This window comes from Nicotiana tomentosiformis, chromosome 12 (genome assembly GCF_000390325.3).
Source record: "Nicotiana tomentosiformis chromosome 12, ASM39032v3, whole genome shotgun sequence".
Lineage (NCBI taxonomy): Eukaryota > Viridiplantae > Streptophyta > Magnoliopsida > Solanales > Solanaceae > Nicotiana > Nicotiana tomentosiformis.
In genome coordinates, this window is record NC_090823.1 from 12,108,740 (window position 1) to 12,128,461 (window position 19,722).

The following is a 19,722-nucleotide window of genomic DNA, read 5'->3' on the forward strand; positions in this document are numbered from 1 at the left end:
TATAGTAATATAAGCCAAAAAATATTGATAAAATTTTTCTTCTATCAAGTTGTATTCAAGTCTATCTTATTAATTTCTTTTGTAGAATTAGAAATACCGTATATATAGTGTACAATTTACTTGAGAGTTACAAGATATTAAATGAATGTAATAAACATATTCATGTATATCTAAAATGGTTCATGGATGAGTTGTTGGACATACACAAATTCAATGTATTAATAACAATTAACTATTTTGTTTCTTATTTTTTGTTATTACATGATCCACTATTCAGTATTACTTCATTGCTAATATGACATTTTATCAGCTTCTCTACTCTCCTTTTAATATAACGTATATATTTTCTTACTTCTTTTAATAATATATAAATTACTGATATGAGCAAATTTATATTATATATTAAAATTATATTTTTTTTACTCGAAGTTCTTTTATTATTTAAAGTATTAACTACATATATTTGATTGATTTAATTAGTTACTTTTTTACTCTAAAATATAAAGTCTGATTTATTATACCATGAATGAAAATGTGGATTAGAAAAGAAAAAAGTATAATTATATAGCTGAGGGTTATCATTTAGGATAAAATTCCAAAGTTACATATTGGAAAAGATGACATATTTTTTGTTTTGTTTTTGGCAAGGTAGAATACTTTTATCACCAAACATCTCCCACTCACATTCCTACAAAGAATACTTAAATGAATTACTTACTTAATCTTGTCAATCTTCCAATTTATGCTTGAGACTTGACCCGATTTGTTTTATTGTTGCATAATTAAATGAGAGAAATATTCAATCGGCACATTGAACCATGTTCGTCAATAGTTAAAAATAGGCCTAAAGTGTAAGGGTCTATTAGTATTTCTAAACTATCAATTGACATGACAATGATGCATACTTGATAAAGCTTTTGGCGCCACAGCAATCCAAAAAAAAAAAGATGCTTTCACAAGAGTCAACGTAAGTCCCTTCTGAATAGGGGGAGAAAAAGAGCGCTCTCCTATGTCTCTGTGAGATTTGCAAATGAAACGAAAGAGATTGAAGGATTTCAGTTAGACGAACCCTAGAATATTCAAGAGAGAGAGAGAGAGAGAGAAATATTTGAGAAGAAATATGAGTTTCATTCATTATTAAAAAGTATATGTACAAGTGTAATACCCGGTCCTTATACAAAAAGAATACAACCAAATAAATAAATAGTGGGCGCTTACATATTGGGCCTGCTAATATGTTGTGCCTTCAGCAAGTCTATCAATTGGGCCATCTATGTTATCTATGCTAACACCCTCCCTCAAGCTGTGGAGTGAAAGAACTCCCAGCTTGCCCAGGAAAAGATTGTGTGGAACACCAGATAAGGATTTAATGAAAATATTGGCCAGTTGAGATGAAGAGGAGATGAAATGAAGAGAAATCAAACCATCTGCAAGCTTCTCCCGTACAAAGTGACAATCAAGTTCTATATGTTTGGTCCGCTCGTGTTGGACATGATTCTTAGAAATGGTGAGGGCTGCTTGATTATCACAGTAAACATGAACAAGAATGGAAACAGAGACACCAAGATCATGTAATAGACGCACAAGCCAAGTCAATTCAGCCACTATTTTGTGCAAGGCTCGACATTCAGCCTCTGTAGAAGAGAGGTAAACAATAGGTTGTTTCTTAGACTTACAACAAACAGCGCTGCCACCCAAAGACTTCCTAGAATTATAGCAAGCGGTCCAATTCGAATATGAGTAAGCCTTTAAGAAGAATACCCTTAGCAAGGTCATTCAACAGATAACGAAGGACGTGTATAGCAGCCTGCATAGGAGTAGACCTGGGAGCATTCAAAAATGTATTCAAATGTTGAACGAAGAAGGCTTAGTCAGGTCTTGTATGCTGAAGGAAATTCAATTTTCCCACTAATCTCATAAAAGGAGAAGGATCAGAGAGCAACACCCCAGTTCATTGTTAAGTTTACAATTCAAGTCCAATGGAGGCACAACAGGAGAGCAATCTGAACAGTGAAATTCAGCAAGTAACTCCTTAGTGTATTTGTGCTGATTCAACAGAAAGCCTTGGGGAACTCTAAAAACTTCAAGACCCAAGAAGTAGTGCAAATCACCAAGGTCCTTGATCTTGAATTGATCATCCAAGAAAGACTTAAGAGAATCAAATTCCTCAACATCATCCCCAACCAATAATATGTCATCCACATAAACTTCAAGAACAACTGTAGAGGCTGATGAAGATCTAATGAAAAATGAATAATCATTGAGGCTAGAATGATATCGCTAGGAGATAAGAGGAGAAGAGAGTTTGGCAAACCATTGTCTTGATGCTTGCTTAAGCCTATAAAGGGACTTATTGAGTCTGCACACAAGAGGAGACCCAGAAGGAGCATTGGCAGGATCAGAAACAGATAACCCAAGGGGGACTTTCATATAAACTTCTTCTGAAAGATCCCCATGTAAGAAGGAATTGTTTACATCAAGTTGGTAAATAATCCAAGACCTTTTGGCTGCAATAGCAATGAGGCACTTGATAGTAATGAATTTGATAAAAGGAGAGAAAGTTTCATTGTAGTTAATTCCAGCTGTTTGAGTATCACCTCTAATGATAAGCCTGGCGTTATATCTTTCAGTGCTACCATCAGATTTTTATTTAATTTTGTAGACCTATTTGCATGGAATGGCTTTCTTTCCAGGAGGAAGGAGAATAATGTCCCAAGTCAGATTAGCCTCAAGGGCTTGAAACTCCTTGAGCATAGCTTCCTTCCAGGCAAGATTTGATATAGCATATTGATAATGTTGAGATTCTTGCATATATGTTGGGAACTGGATGAAGGAACTGGATAGGGTAAAGAAGGGACCAAGTGTGGAGCAGAGTTGCACACATAATCCTTCAAATGCACTGGAGGATTAGAAGGCCTAGAAGATCTTCTAAGAGGAGGCAGGGAAGAAGGAGAGGGTAAAGGAGGAATAATGGGTGAAGCCAGAACAGGGAAAGTAGGAGAGGAAGCAAAAGTACTGGGTGAAGAATGAGAAGGAAAAGATAAGGAAGTGGCATCAAAAGATTCAGATGAAGGTTGATAGGAAGTAGGAAAATACACCGAAGGAGAAGAGTTGGAGGGAAAAATGTTCTCAACAAAAGAGACATCTTTGGAATAGAAAATGGATTTGGTATATAGGTGGAGCAGTTTATATCCCTTCTTCCCAAAGGTATATCCCATAAATATGCAAGGGACAACTCTGGGCTATAACTTATCCCTGTGAGGAACGGGAACATAAGCATAGGTCAAACAACCAAAAGATCTAAGATATAAGAGGGAGGTTGACCATTTAACACTTTATATGGAGTTTTATTGGAAATAACAGTAGATGGAAATTTGTTAACTAGGTAAGTGGTTGTAATAATGCACTCCCCCCAATATTCGGTGGGCAGTTTAGACTGAAACAAGAGGGCTCTAGCAGTTTCCAATAAGTGCTTGTACTTCCTTACACACCATTTTATTATGGAGTGTGTGAGCAAGTAGTTTAGTGATAAACCCCAATGGAAGAAAGGTATTCAGCATAGGAAGTACAAGATCCTAGTTCAAAAGCATTATCAGTTCTTATAGTCTGGACAGTGGTACCATAGTGAGTGGAGACCATGTTTATGAAAGCCTTGATAAGAGAAAAGATATTTATTTTACATGAAAGTAAATGAGTCCAGGTTACCTTATTATAGTCATCTACAATGGTTAAAAAATATTTAAAACTATTGTAGGTAACAATATGGTAGGGTCCCTATAGGTTAATGTGAACTAGTTGGAAAATTCTGGAAGAATGAGTGGTGCTATCAGGAAAAGGAGTTCTCTGTTGTCTTGCCATGGGACATATTGGACAAGTAAAAGATTGTTTTGCTGAAAATTTAGAAGGCAAATGTCAGATAGAAACCATTTTCACAAAAGGAATGTGACACATTCGTTGATGCCACAAAACATCATTTTTATTAATAGTTGTAGAATTACATGAGGTCGGAAACACAGAAGATGGAGAAACATCATTAACACTAATATGTAAAGAACATACACTAGGTGACACATCATTATTTGAAACATTTAGAGAAACTGATGGAAAAGCAGAAGCAATAGGTACTATAGTAGTTACTGATTGATCAAAAGGCAAAGGGACAATAATAGATGCAGTAGAAGGCATGTGAAGAATGTAGAGACCATGATCCACTTTACCAATTTCCAATGACCTCTTCAGAGAAGGACCCTGTAGGAAAAGAGATACAGTAGTAAGAATAACATAACAATTGATATGAGTAAGGAGTTGATGTATAGAAATCAAATTGAACTGAAAGGAAGGCACTAATAAGACATTGGTTAAAATGATAGTAGAAGACAGTGAAAGAGAACCAATGGATGTGACTTTAACCTTGTAATCATTAGGCAATTTTATGAGAGAAGGTGTCAACAGAGGTTGAATATTGTGCAATAGGTATTTATGTGGTGTCATGTGATTAGTGGTACCAGAATCCAAAATCCAAGAAACTAAATCTATTTTAGAAGCTTTGCATGCAAAAGAACCATCTTTATTAAAAACAGTATTGTTGACCATACCTGCAAAGTCGGCATAAACAGTTGAGGATGAATGCTGTGGATGAGAAGTGAGTTGTGCCGGTTAGAAAAGGGATAAGAGGTGAGCATACTGTTACTTTGAGAACCCATGTGGAGAGACATTAGCATTCTGTGTGTCAGGAGCCATGGAAGTCTCAGAAGATGTCTCCTATTGTGCACAAGCAACAACTTTCCTTTCATGTGGAGGTCTATTTTTGAAGAATTTGAAATTTGTAGGAAACCCATGGAGCTTGTAACATTTGTTCACTGTATGTCTAGTCTTCTTACAATACTTGCAAGATATTAAGGATTTCTTAGGATCAAAATTAACTCGTTGAGTATAATTTCTAGGGTTGTTTTATTGTGGAGGTGCATGAGCAGATTGTGAGTTGGCAAGAAAAGAAGCTGAATTAGAAGAAAATATTAGAGCATTAGATTTTATCCCTAATCAGTAGAGAATATGCCTTTCCAACATATGGTACAAGACTCATCATTGGAATGTTACTTCGAACAGTAAAATATGTATCATTTAACCTAGAAAGAAATTGAATGAGCTATTGGCCGTCAATAAACTCAGGAAGAGCACCACATGTGCATGGTCTGCCAAACGTTCTAGTACCAAGCTTATCCCAGTAACCTTTCAACCTTGTGAAATAGGTAGCTATGTCAGAAGACCCTTAAGTAGTGGCAGCTATAGCCCTTTGAAAACTATAGTATTGAGAAGTGTTGGCAACTCCATAACGCTCTTCTAGGTTATCCCAAGCTTCCTTGGCTGTTTTGTAATAGAGGATAATTTTAGATCTTTCCTTGGAAAGGGCATTCATAATCCAATCTTTCACCATATTGTTACACCTATCCCACTAAGGGTAAAGCCTAGAATTGGAGTCAAGTTTGGTGAAAGACCCATTTATGAGTTGGAGTTTATTATTTACCGAAAGAGATATGATCATTCCCTCTCTCGATTCACCATATCCTATTCCAGCGAATAGGACTGAAACCAATACTGTCCCTGGAGTATCTGAGGGGTGAAGGTACATGGGATGGAAATGATCAACACTAGGGTTAGGACTAATTTCTGGAGTCTCAGATGAAGTGGGAAGGGAAGAATCAACAGCCATAGTTATTTCAAATCAAAGAGGATGCAAATGAACAATCGAAATTGTATGAAATTGTACCAGAAACAATGCAAATTAACAAAGTATAGATAAATACCACCAAATATGAGAAAGCAAATCCTAGATTGTAGGAAAATCGCGGAAGACCAGCAACCAATGAATCGCTACCTCAATCGTCTATACAAACTCCAAATTTGTGGCTGAACTTGTTCAATCACTAAGGAATCAACATCGATAACCAAAACGCGAAGACCACGAAGAATCACCGAAGTGAAAGTTGATCAAAATAAAAAATTGAACCGATAGAATCATATAAAATGATGAAACCAACCACGTTTGCTCTGATACCATGTGAGATTTGCAAATGAAAAGAGAGAAATTGAAGGATTTCAGTTTGACGAACCCTAGAATGTTTGAGAGAGAGAGAAATATCTGAGAAGAAATATGAGCTTCATCCATTATTAAAAATGTGTCTGTACAAGTGTAATACCGAGTCCTTATTAAAAAAGAATACAACCAAATAAATAGTGGGCCTTTACATATTGGGATTGCTACTATGTTGGGACTTCAACAAGTCTATCAATTGGGCCATCTATGCTAACACCCCCCCTCAAGATTTGGGGTGAGAGAACTCCCAGCTTGCCTAGGAGAAGATTGTGTGGAACACTAGACAAGGATTTGGTAAAAATATCGGGCAGTTGAGATGAAGAGGATATGAAATAAAGAGAAATCAAACCATCTCAAGCTTCTTCCGCATAAAATGACAATTAAATTCAGGGAAAGGGTTGCGTGATTTTGAGGTAAAGCAGTACGCGAAATTGATTCTCTTGGGGCTTAGTGATATTCACGGGAGAGGTTTCGTTCACCTTGATATTAAACCGGATAACATTCGCGAAGTTGCCAAAATTGCTGATTTTGGGTTCGCGAAGAAGGTTGGAGTGAGGAGTCAGAAAAGAAAGCATGGACTCAAAGGAACACCTATGTATATGGCGCCAGAATCAGTTTTTGATAACGGGTACGGACCTGAAGCTGATATTTGGGCTTTCGGATGCACTGTCTTTGAGATGGTTACAGGGAAGACAATGTGGGATTGCAGTGAAGCTGACAACGTTGTTTATATTTTGTGCAAAATTGGAATGGGATCACCGGATTTACAGAACAAAAGATTGTCAAAAGAGGCTGAAGATTTTCTGAAAAAGTGTCTTGTTAAGGAGCCGAGATCGCGATGGAGTGCTGATATGCTATTAAAGCATCCATTTCTTTCATCCGATGATAATGTTGTTGTTCGTGAGCAGACAAGGAAAAAGAAACTCAACCCGTTTTTGTTTCTTCGACATCTGTGCTGGTGAAAGTGATCCTTTGATTGACGATTTCTGCAACGGAGATGGATAAGGTAAAACCAATGAAGTTGTTGAATTGCAGATCCAACAAAAGAAGAAAGCTACTATAAGGATGTTGATTATTAGTTTTGATTAGAATGAGTATACAAATATAAAGAATTATAGTAATGTAAAGAACTACGTTAGGGCTTGATCCTCATAGAAGCTTAGCCCGGGGTACGTAGGCAACCTGTGAGAAAACGAGAGATCAGGTGCAGCCCCTTGTATTAAACAAAAATAATTTTGTGTTTATATTTTCTGGAGTATTGTACAATCTGTATAAAAAGGCAGATTTTTGCTAACAATGAGTACATTTTTATTTTAACGTATCTTGCAGATTTATATATATGTTGTATCATATATATATTAGAGTAAGAACAGATAACATAACACGCTTCCTTTGTATGTAAAATTAAACACAATGTTTGCTAAAGGGCGGGCGTGCTCCACTGAAAGGAGAGGAAAGCTTCTTCATTTTCGTCACTGGCGCGGACTCCGTGATCTCTGGGTCGCGAAGGTTCCTTTCTTCCTCCGCCTCTTAAGATCCGCTCTCTCTATGATTTGATCCTTCACATATTGGTCCAGTTCTTTCTTCAAGAAGAAAAAAGATCAGGTTACACTTATGGCTCAACGATTGCAAACTAGGGTTAATGCCCGGTCATATTCATGGAAACATTGGTGACGATTCAATTAGCTGCTTGTTTAATTTGATCGGATATTAGAATCGAAAACAATAATGCCCCTTTTATACGCTTATCTTCTATATTCATGGCTGCCATAAAAATCATAATACTGTTTAATTTTATGGGTTATTGAATGGTATTTGGTGTTATTCTTGTTGGGGTGATAGCGTGAGGGTGGTGATGAGTTTGTGATGATAGCGGAAGAGTGCCGGTGACTATGCCTTGATTGGAGAAGAAGAAAGTGGGCCCCACATGATAAAAATAAAGCAAAAATATAATTTTACGAGCTTTCACGCATCCAAAGTTGTGTGAAAATCAATCATTTTGCCATGTTAGCTTGGGGTGTCCACGAAACACATTTGTGCCAAGTAGAAATATATCTACTTGATCATTGAGTTAGCTGGAGTGTGAGGTAGACATTTGAAGATAATTTTAAGTGTCTCTTTATATATTTTGCCAGAAAAATAGAAAGTCGAGGGTTATCATTATATTTAGTATAAAATAAGCATTTTTAAAATTTGATTAAAGGGAGAAAGTGTTTGTTTATCACCAAAGTTATAGATTAGAAAAACGACATATTTTTTGTTTATCGTTTCTTTTGACAAGGTAGAATACCTTTATCACCAAACAACTCCCACGCATATTCTCATGAGAGCTAGAACAAAGAATACTTGAATGGATTATTTACTTCATCTTGTCAATCTTCCAATTTTGGGAAAATTTCACATAAGAACAATTGGGCTCCCTACTTTTCAATTTTGTTGCCCATATTTCAATTTACAACCAACTATTCCAAAAATAATGGGCTAAGATTCAACATCCAACTCCAATAGGTTCTCAAAATTACTTTTTAATTTTTAAAAAGGATTGCTCAAGCTTTTATGTTAATTTTTTAATCAGTAACTGTGACTCAAATATTAGTTCAACAAACCAAATTCATTTGGGTGGTGAAAATTAGATTTTTAACAAGCTTAAATATGTGAGTTTAAATTCCGAATTTGATTTTGTGAGAAATTTGGAGTGGGTGTTATTTAGACTTGTTATAAATAGTATAAGGAGGTTGTATATAAAATTTGAAGTCATTTAATAGAGATTTGGACTAGTTTTGAACAAGAAATGCAATTGAAAATCATGGAAGAAGTTCGTCTATAGACGCTTGTATAAATGTGTATAATAGTGTATAAGATGTGTTTATACACTCATATACACTATTATACATAATTATACAAAAAATTGACTTCGTCTTCTTCCTTGCATATTTTTTGAAATTTAACTCAAATATTGCTCAAATCTACTCCAAATCACTTCAAATTTAAATTTTGAACTTCTTTTGACATTTTCAATCAATTGGAACAACACCCAATCCAAACAACTAACAAACTCAAAAAATCATATTTTCGAAAGCAAAGCTTTGAATGGCCTTTAATGATGGACTTCTACTCTTCAATTTTCTTACATTGCAACCCGGTGACACAACGAGGGAAGCAGAAAATACATGGCCCCTTGAAGCATATGTAGAAGATGTGAGAAGAAGAGAGAGAGTGAAAGCAATGATTGTGAAAACACAGATTTAACTCCATAGCTTTTAGAAGCAATGGTTATAAGAACACAGATTTTGAATTTGCTAGTGCTTTCAAAATATGTACAATATGGGCTAGGTCGGGTAAAACTTAAAAACATGGGCCATTTTTTGTTATGGTGTGAAGTCACGTGTATTTTCTCGTAATTCTTTCTCCAATTTATGCTTGAGACTTGACCCAATTTGTTTTATTTTTGCATAATTAACTAAATGAGAGAAAAATTCATATGGTACATTAAACCATGTCTTTCAATAGTGAAAAATAGGCCTAACATATAAAGGTATGTCCGGTCTGTCCGGAAAATAGTATTTCTCAACTATCAATCGACATGACAATGATGCATATTTGATAAAGCTTTTGGCGCCACAGAAATCGGACAAAAAAAATAGAACTTTCACTAGATTCAACGTAAGTCCCTTCTGAATAGAAAAAATATATATAATTCATGTCCTTTTATCCTTTGTTTGGGACGTACTAGCAAACAAAGGTATTCACAACACATGTGGCAAAGCAACACGGTATACCCAGCATATTTCTTTTGCACGTACTAGCTTACACTTCTCAAATTAAAGTACAATATATATTTGCGAATCACTTAATTTATGATATGAATGTCCAATCATTTCATGTGCAACCACTTGCCCAAGCAATCACCAAATTTGGAGAATGAGACGTAAGAATAAACCATAATGGAAAGAATAGACGCAAGTGCTCAACAATAATACAGGCCATAAGTTGCATATGCCACAATTGCTATTTATAAATCGCATTTGTGAATTGCAACTTATAAATCGCATTTGTCAAATGTATTCTCCAGTTACGAGGTATAAGTTGCATTTGTCAATTGCATCAATCGATTCCAATTATAGGGCACAGTTAGCAATTGCATTTATAAGTCTCCGAACTGCGATATATAGATGTATAGGTATCATGATTATTCATGAGTTGCATTACTTATTCGCGATTTTAATTTTTTGGTGTGGCTTTGGGATTAAGACCTGGGGCGGACCCACGTGGTGCTAAGCGGGTTCAATCGACCCCGCTTCATAAAAAAATAATACTAATATATATGTATAAAATGTGACTAAAGCAGCGTAAATATTATATAAAAATTATAATTGAACCCACTTGACAAAAGCTTTTGCTCTTGCAAAAGTGGTCAGAAAAGAAGAAATAAACCATAATGATAGCAGCATATCCTAATATAACTATCTTTGCAATCAAATAAAATTATTTTCCTCGTTTATATTTTGTAGTTTTCTTTATTTTACTTTATAGTGTATTGCACGTGGCATTCAAATAACTGGCTTGATCCCGTTAGGAGATTAGTTTGGGGGTACTGAGGCAATAAATTTGTATTCGAAAAAAATAATAAAACGGGAGCTTTGGAACAAAGGTAAAGTTGTATCCGTGTGACCTATAGGTCATTGGTTCGAGCCATGGAAATAACCACTAATGTATCTATTAGGGTAGGTTGTCTACATCATATCCCTTTGGGTACGACCTTTTCCCGAACCCTGCGTGAACATAGAATACCTTGTGCACCAGACTGGCTTTTTTTTTTTTTTTGGAAAAAAAAATAGATTTGCATTAATCAGCTTCTTCTCCATGATCTCTTTTTGTTTTTCTTCTTCTTCTTTTCTTCTTCTTCTTATTCTTCTTCTTCTTCTTCTTCTTCTTTTGTTGTTACTAAATTCTTAGGTTTATGAATGTCCAATGTATGTCCTGACAGTTGGTTGGTTAATACCTTCCTAAGTCGCTAGGATTATAAGTCGCAATTCTCAATTGCGACCTATAAGTCGCATTAGGAGATTGCGGCGTATAAGTCTCAATTGGAAATTGCATTTATAGTACCCGAATTGCGATATATCGTGATTATTAATGAGTGGCATTTTTTGATTGCGCTTTATGAGTCACATTACCTAATCGCTATTTTAATTTTTGGTATCGCACTACTTCTAGCTAAATGCGCTTTGGGATTAAGATTTGCTCAATGTTTAACGCTAGCAATTGAAACTTAACTGTTATCCTTTATCCTGTTTAGGAGCTCAAGTTTTATCGCTCACTTACATTGATATTGTTTACCCTTAAAAACGGATAACAATTGAATTTATATGAGGTTTTAAGAATATGTGAATTAATTCAATTCAAGTGATTAATAACATTAGATTAAGAAAATAAAAAACGTAATAAATGGTCAAACCAATGATAAGAGTGATCCCGATCTCTGTTAATGGCTCAACGAGGAACCTGCCTTCGGTTCTGAGCTTGCACTTATGAGGAACTTATGAACAAAAATAAGAACTTTGAATAACTTTTAGAAACATAAAGAATAGGAGTAAATTGCCTTGGTATGCATGTTACAATGTATTCTATGAATAATAAGCTTTTCCCTTTATATAGTAGGTGAGTTTTACCCTACGTACAATTCTAAGAAAGGTAAAAATCTTTCGTTTTGCTAATCACTGATTTTCTACCGATACGGGCCGAGGTACACTCCGTGATATCCAGTTGGTCACGGAAATTACGGACCTTTGTTAGTCGTGTGCAACTGTTTGGTACTTCTCTCCAAAGTCTTGAGGCTCGAACCGGACCCGGAGGACGTGGTCCCGATGCTCCCGAGGGCAGTTGTTTTGCTCGAGCCCCGATATGAGGGGCTCCTCGCTCTGACTTCGATTCCTTACGGTCACGTTCCTTGTCCGTTTGCCTCACTGGGAAACCGGGGTACTCATTGGACTCGGTTTTACCCGTATACAGATAATCCCCTTGTTTCTTAGAGAGTAGGCTTGCCGAAATGATGAAAAACGACAGATGACTCCGGTTCCTTCCTTCGTACGTTAGGACGAGGGAGCCGAACCGTCCCGTCAGTCGCATCGTTCTGATTTCGGACACGTGTCACTCATCGGCAGGTTGCCCCAAATGCGCAGCGTTAGCTGTTTCCCTATAAAAGCTTCCTTCCTTTGTTCTTTTTCTACTTTTTGACTAAATTACTACCTTCGAGCTTTCCAGTCATCATCAAACCTTCTTCAAAACTTCATATATTCATCCTTGTTCTTCAATTTCCATAGTAATCTCCAGATTTTTTCCCAAATTTTCTTCAAATCTTCATATTGTGTTCTTCATCTTCAAAACCCATTTTTCCAAAATTTTGCATTCTTTCTTCAAATTTTCAAACACTCCCCTAGATGACAATGGCCAAACCATCAAAAACTGTTCCTCAAAAGGTTACCTCTTCATCTTCTCAACTGCCAGTTGGTACTGAAGCGGTTGCCCCTGAAGTGGTCGCCCTCGATACGGCTTCCCTTGTTGTGGTTGCTAACGAACCGGCTGCCAAGCCTTCCTTGAAAGCGTTCATTCCCGGGGGATGCTCAATTGCATATGACTTTAAAGTCGAGAAGCCTTCATGCAAACAGGACCAGGGTGAAGGAGTTTCGAGGTACATATGTTCCGTGATTGAAGATATTCTTCTCATAGTTCGTAAGGACTGCAATTGGGAAGGCAAGAACGTAGTAGTCTTTGGGCCCGAGGAAGCCGTTACTACCCACGTGGAGGGGCACTTAAGTGTTTACACTTATCCCTTCACACTTGGCCTGATGGACCCGATCATTCTATACTTTTACAAGAGGTATGATGTGTGCCTCTGGCAAATCCATCCATCGTTGTGGGGGATCGTGATCCTCCTCCGCTACTTTTTAAACAAGACCGAGTCTCGTCGGTTCACTATCGACCACATGCTCCGATTAACAATTAAACTTATTTAGTGGTTTTAAGGATACGTAATGTAATCCAATACCAATTGATAAACAAGGAATTGAATAGATAATATGAATAGTAAAATAAATCAAACTAGTGTTCTAGCAACGCTTTCGACCTCGATTCGAGATGGTCTCGAGGTTGGGTAAGAAGAACAGTAAAGAACAGAGGATAAACAATGATGAACAGTAATGGACAGTAAGTAAATAAAGAGCAGCATTTTTGTATATCTTTATCAGTAAATTAATGCCCCTTACAAATAAATGTGGTTTCTCTTTATATAGTAGTGGAATCCTAAATAAGGTACAAATATAATAACAAAAACAAATCCCATGATTGACGTCAATAACTGCTTGATTTGATCTGTTTCGGGATTTCTTCCGAGATCTTCGGTCGGTTGCTAATATCTCACCATTCCGTTATTATGCCTTACTCGAAGTCGGCTATGCTCGGTCTCGATCTTCAGCGAGCACTTCGATCTTCGTGCTCCGTACTTTGCCATTGAGCTCGAACTTGGTTTATTACGAGCTTATCCTCGGGGCAGCTCCTCGTGCCTAAGATATCTGACATGCCCGATTTTGACCGTATACATCATCTAATGTTGAAAATTTTACTATATTTTTTAATTGTTAAATCGTACTTTGTACAAGAAAAAAAGTTATTTTTTATATTTAATTAGTAAATAGTAAACGTCGATTAAAACCTTGTTTAGAATATTGACATAACAATAACGACAGAATAGTGTAAAAAACGATAACAAAAATAATATTTTTGATTTAGATCTTAAATCACAATAAAGTACAATTTAGTGACATTTAGAACTAAAAATGAAAAATTTACCGCATTTGTAACTTAAATGTGATAGATGGATATTAAGGAAATTTTAAGACTATCACTGAAAAAAAAATTAGGAACTCTTAATAAAGGCCTCACTCTAATTCTTTTCTTTCAAAACCCTAACCGCCTCTCACCTTTCCTCAACCCTTTCTCACGATTGATTTGGGATTCCTTGGAAATATCCAGATTTCCATTTGCAAAAGCCAAGAAAATATGAAATTGGGGAAGGACATCAACAAGGTATTCTGAATTTTAGGATTATTATCAACTTGTTAGCTATCTTTTTTCTCAAGAAGGGGGTATTATTTATATTTTTGTTTGTTTATGTTTTAACGAGTTACAGGTTCAACAAGTTTGGATTTATAGATCAGTGACCTAGGTTGTGGTACTGGATACACAACTTGGGTAACGATCTGTTTCAAGGAAGGCTTCTAGCTAGCCGATCAATCAAGAACCCCTTTCGATGTTGTTCCAGTGTTATGAAGGAAAGTCGGTTATTATGGAAGATTTGGTTTTGAGTAATATTCTCCAACACGGCACGAGCAAGATAAAAAATGCTTGAAACTAAGTTTAGAGATAGATCGTGTCCCCTATTGCTGATTATTATTCTCCTAGACTATAGACGATCTTAACTTATTTTAGAGATGTATAAAAAAAAATTACATTTGTTTGAGAACAGATTATGTATTATTACGTTGCTTACAATATTTTGATAATTACACTTTGTAGTTCTTTATAAAAAGAGTATGCAGAAGTGGCTATTTGTTTAATTTTTGTGGTGTATGGTGTTCTGAAATATCAAATGATTATTTCATCATGAAGAATTTTAAATTATTTTAATATAAAAACCAAAAATAGAAAAACTATTGACGAGACATATTTTCTGACATTTCTATTTTATGTCGCAAGCAAGATGAGTCGAGAGTACATCTTATTGACATTTGACAACATGTCGTAAAACAAATATCATTAATTATTTTACGACACTAATTTAAATGTCGGAAAATTCCCGACATCGAAATTTTCGACATTTGTTTTAAGTCTAAAATAAATGCCAGTTAAGCATTTTGTGACATTTATGTGATCTATGGCGACATTTTTAAAATGTCGTCATAGCCTTATTTTCTTGTAGTGAATCAGCAACGTTCGCTCTAATACCATGTGAGATTTGCAAATGAAAAGAGAGAAATTGAAGAATTTCAGTTAGACGAACCCTAGAATGTTCGAGAGAGAGAGAAATATCTTAAAAAATATGGGCTTCATTCATTATTACAAAGGTGTCTGTACAAGTGTAATACTCGGTCCTTATACAAAAAGAATACAACCAAATAAACAGTGGGCCTTTACATATTGGGATTGCTACTATGTTGGAACTTCAGCACGTCTATCAATTGGGCCATCTGTGCTATCTATGCTAACACCCCCTCAAGCTTTGGGGTGAGAGAACTCCCAGCAAGATTGTGTGGAACACCAGACAAGGATTTAGTGAAAATATCGGCCAGTTGAGATGAAATGAAGAGAAATCAAACCATCGCAAGCTTCTTCCGCACAAAATGATAGTCAAATTCAGGGAAAGGGTTGCGTGATTTTGAGGTAAAGCAGTACGTGAAATCGATTCTCTTGGGGCTTACTCATATTCACGGGAGAGGTTTCGTTCACCTTGATATTAAACCGGATAACATTCGCGAAGTTGCCAAAATTGCTGATTTTGGGTTCACGAAGAAGGTTGGAGTGAGGAGTCAGAAAATAAAGAGCGGACTCAAGGGAACACCTATGTACATGGCACCATAATCAGTTCTTCGTAACGAGTACGAACTTAAAACCGATATTTGGGCTTTTGGGTGCACTGGCTTTGAGATGGTTACAGGGAAGACAATGTCGGATTGCAATAGGAACATGAATCCAAAATTTATCTAGCACTTTCTACACACAAAACAATTCTCTCATCACACCAGTTGTTAAAACTACAGTTGCTGCGAAAGACAATTCACGAATATTAGAGAAATCGCATAGCTGATGGATTATATAACGCAAAGCAATTCAGTATCGAATTCACGTGTAAATTGAACAATTAGCACATATGGAGTTTACACGAGTTACCTCTTGAAGCGTGAACTAAGTACGTCTTTTACGTTAGCCTCCAATTCCAGAACAACTTAATCAAAATGCCATGACCAACACGATCACAATCTCCTAACGTCTCGTAGTCTTCTACTGTATTACTCAAATAATATCCGGAAAGAATAAATTTAGTATGAGCAAAATTTGAGAAAAAAAAGCACCAAATATTCAGCCATCCCTACGGCAGAAAAACCCATGTATATATACACAGCACAAGGTCAAAACAGTAGGGACCATAGAATTTAATTAACAAGGCTCCCTATTATGGAATTAATTCCGAAAATTTGAAATTAACTTCAACCGTAGTAAATTGTAAATTATTTCACTAAAAATTCGTAATTGTACTCCTTAGTTTAATTTCAAAATTCTTTCATAAAACCTCATTGAACTCCTCGTATTAAGATTCAGATATTAATCAATCAATTTAAATTACTGACAATTTAATTTATAAATCGATTACTACCTTTAGACATTTGCTTAGCCTATTTTATGCCATGGATACAAAATTCACTGGGCGGGTTTATCCATAAAAACTTATAAGCTTTCAAAAAGATATATTATCAATCTCAAAGTCGAGATATGGATTCTATCAACTAATTATTCTTTTATCAATGTAAGTATATTACTAGTAAAAATAGCACGGGCTAGCCAGTTTTTGGATTGGTCATTCAGAAATAGTCAACGTTTTCAAAGTCATTGAAAATTAGTAACTATTTTGCTATAACACGGAAAGTTCCAGCAAAATATACTGGAGATCGATGTACCTGTATATGAACTTCCATCATATTATGCTGGAACTCCAACACGCGGAAAGTTCCAGTATAATATACTGGAGATTGGAGCACCTGTGTATGAACTTCTAGCATATTATGCTAGATCGATATATTATACTGGAACTCCAGTATATTATGCTGGAAGTCCAGTATATTATACTGGAACTCAGGTATAAATATACTGGAGTTCGGGTATACTTATGCTGGACCTCCAGTATAATATACTGGAGTTCCAGTATATTATCTTTACATGAAAAGTGGCTAAATTTCGATTACTTTTGAAATTGTGGCTATTTTTGAATGACCACTTGTAAATCTGGCTATTTTTGAATTTCTCCCTATATTACTATTGTACAATTTACCAGGCTTGTTAAAGAATCTTGCTTTTAATAAATCAAAACAATAAATAATATACATAGCGAATAATAATTATATCAAGATTTAGAGTATAAGTACAAGAAGTTGGAATTAAATCATTCTCATAATCAAGATAAATTATATTTAATCTTGTGCTACAACGCCATTCCGACGGTTTGTGCAACTTTGTCAATAAATTGTGACCATAAACTTTATGACTTATAAGAACCGATGATTTAATCTTCCGTGTATAAGCTCAATTATATACACTAAATCATCTACTATATATGCAAAGCACACACAACAAATACATGATCTATTTAAAATAAAATTTTATTGAATTGAATAAATAAATAAATAATTATTTCATAAAAAATACTATAACAAAATGCATAGTTTATAGTATACCCTAGCAATATTTTTTGTTTATAGTGTCTTTTTTCTTTTTGGCAAGGTAGAATATTCCTAGGAGAGCTAGAACAAAGAATACTAATTTCACGAATTATTTACTTAGACTAAAGTTGTAAAGTTTCCAAATTTATTTTCTTTTTGCATAGCTAAAGCATAAATGAGAAAGAAAATTCAATTGAGAAAGAAAATTCAATAGCCCTAAAGTATGAGTGTTCTAGAAAGATTCCTTATATAGATACGTGAACTTCTCATCAAATTTGTACCTATTAATTAACAGCTATTAGTAAGATTACTTGGAAAAATGGTAATCATTTGTTACAAATTACTACAATATAGGAAAAAGAGAAAAGAAACAAATTTTGGAAACTTTACAACTTTAGTTTCTCGGCCCTAAAATAAAAACCTAGCTTGTAACTCAAGAAACACGTAATCATATGTTAATAGGGAAAAGGAAAACTAGGTAACTCCTACTTATATATAAGTAAGTATAGCAGTAACAGAAAGTTACCAAAACAAAACAAAAATCAGGTTATCAATTACTATTGAGAGCAAGAAAAAAATTGATTCAATGGCGGCGATTACCGATCATCCAATAATATGGACGAGAGGCAAAACCATCGGAAGAGGCAGTTTTGGTATCGTCACTTCAGCAACAACAACAAACTTCTCCATTGATATTCCGTCGACAATCGCAGTAAAATCTGCCTTGTTTTCGCGTTCAAAGTCGTTACAGAAAGAGAGAGAATTACTACACGAGTTTCAAGATTGTGATCACGTTATTCGATGTTTCGGAGCTAATGTTACTGAAGAAGATGGGAAGATATTGTACAACATGTTACTCGAGTACGCGTCTGCTGGAAGTTTAGCTGATCGGATTGGTCAAAATTCAAGGCACGGGTTGCAAGATTTTGAGGTAAAACAGTACGCGAAATCGATTCTATTGGGGCTTAGTCATATTCATGGAAGAGGTTTTGTTCACCGTGACATTAAACCAGATAACATTCTTCTTGTTGGTACTGATAAAGTTGCCAAAATTGCTGATTTCGGATTCGCGAAGAAGGTTGGACGAGTAAAGAGTCAGAAAAGAAAGCACAGACTCAAAGGAACACCTATGTACATGGCGCCAGAATCAGTTCTTGATAACGAATACGGACCTGAAGCTGATATTTGGGCTTTCGGATGCACTGTCTTTGAGATGGTTACAGGGAAGACAGTATGGGATTGCAGTGAAGCTAACAACGTTGTTTATCTATTGTGCAAAATTGGAATGGGATCACCGGATTTGCAGAACAAAAGATTGTCAAAAGAGGCTGAAGATTTTCTGAAAAAGTGTCTTGTTAAGGAGCCGAGATCGCGATGGACTGCTGATATGCTATTAAAGCATCCATTTCTTTCATCTAATGATAATGTTGTTGTTCGTGAGCAGACAAGGAAAAAGGAACTCAACCCGTTTTTGTTTATTCGATATCTGTGCCGGTGAAAGTGATCCTTTGATTGTCGATTTCTGCAACGGAGATGGATAAGCTAAAACCAATGAAGTTGTTGAATTGCAGATCCAACAAAAGAAGAAAGCTACTAGAAGGATGCTGATTATCAGTTTTTATTAGACTGAGTATACAAATGTAAAGAATTATAGTAATGTAAAGAACTACGTTAGGGCTTGATCCCCATAGAAGCTTAGCCCGGGGTACGTAGGCAACCTGTGAGAAAATGAGAAATCAGGTGCAGCCCCTTGTATTAAACAAAAACAATTTTGTGTTTATATTTTCTGTAGTATTGAACAATCTGTATAAAAAGGCAGATTTTTGCTAACAGTGAGTACATTTTTATTTCAACATATCTTGCAGATTTATAAAAGCAACGATCATTCTCTGATGGAGGCTAGATGGTAACATATTTTCCATCTGCATTAGCACAATGGCTCAAACCTATATATAGTGGCTTTTCCTCTAGCAATAGGATCCTGAAGCCAAAGTTTATCTAGCACCTTCTACACCAAAATTTTATCCCATCACGCCAGTTAATAGTTATTACAAACTACAGCTGGTCGGTAATGACAAAAAACCGATCAGAACGCGACCATTTACGTGTGGACGGTATTTTTATGGTCGGAAAGGAATA

The 19,722-nt window shown here is 35.6% G+C and overlaps 2 protein-coding genes across 2 annotated transcripts; both read left to right on the plus strand.

Annotated features, from left to right (window-relative positions):
• The first annotated feature begins 6,693 nt into the window (after window positions 1–6,693).
• Window positions 6,694–7,056, plus strand: LOC104118021 (mitogen-activated protein kinase kinase kinase 20). Its single transcript, XM_009629182.2, has one exon. It carries the CDS (start codon window positions 6,694–6,696, stop codon window positions 7,054–7,056), a length of 363 nt encoding a protein of 120 aa, XP_009627477.2.
• Window positions 7,057–18,143: 11,087 nt separating this feature from the next.
• On the plus strand, window positions 18,144–19,083 carry LOC138903523 (mitogen-activated protein kinase kinase kinase 20-like). The gene has a single exon (XM_070191787.1). The coding sequence runs from the start codon at window positions 18,170–18,172 to the stop codon at window positions 19,079–19,081; it is 912 nt and encodes a 303-aa protein (XP_070047888.1). The 5' UTR covers window positions 18,144–18,169; the 3' UTR covers window positions 19,082–19,083.
• The last annotated feature ends 639 nt before the right edge of the window (window positions 19,084–19,722 follow it).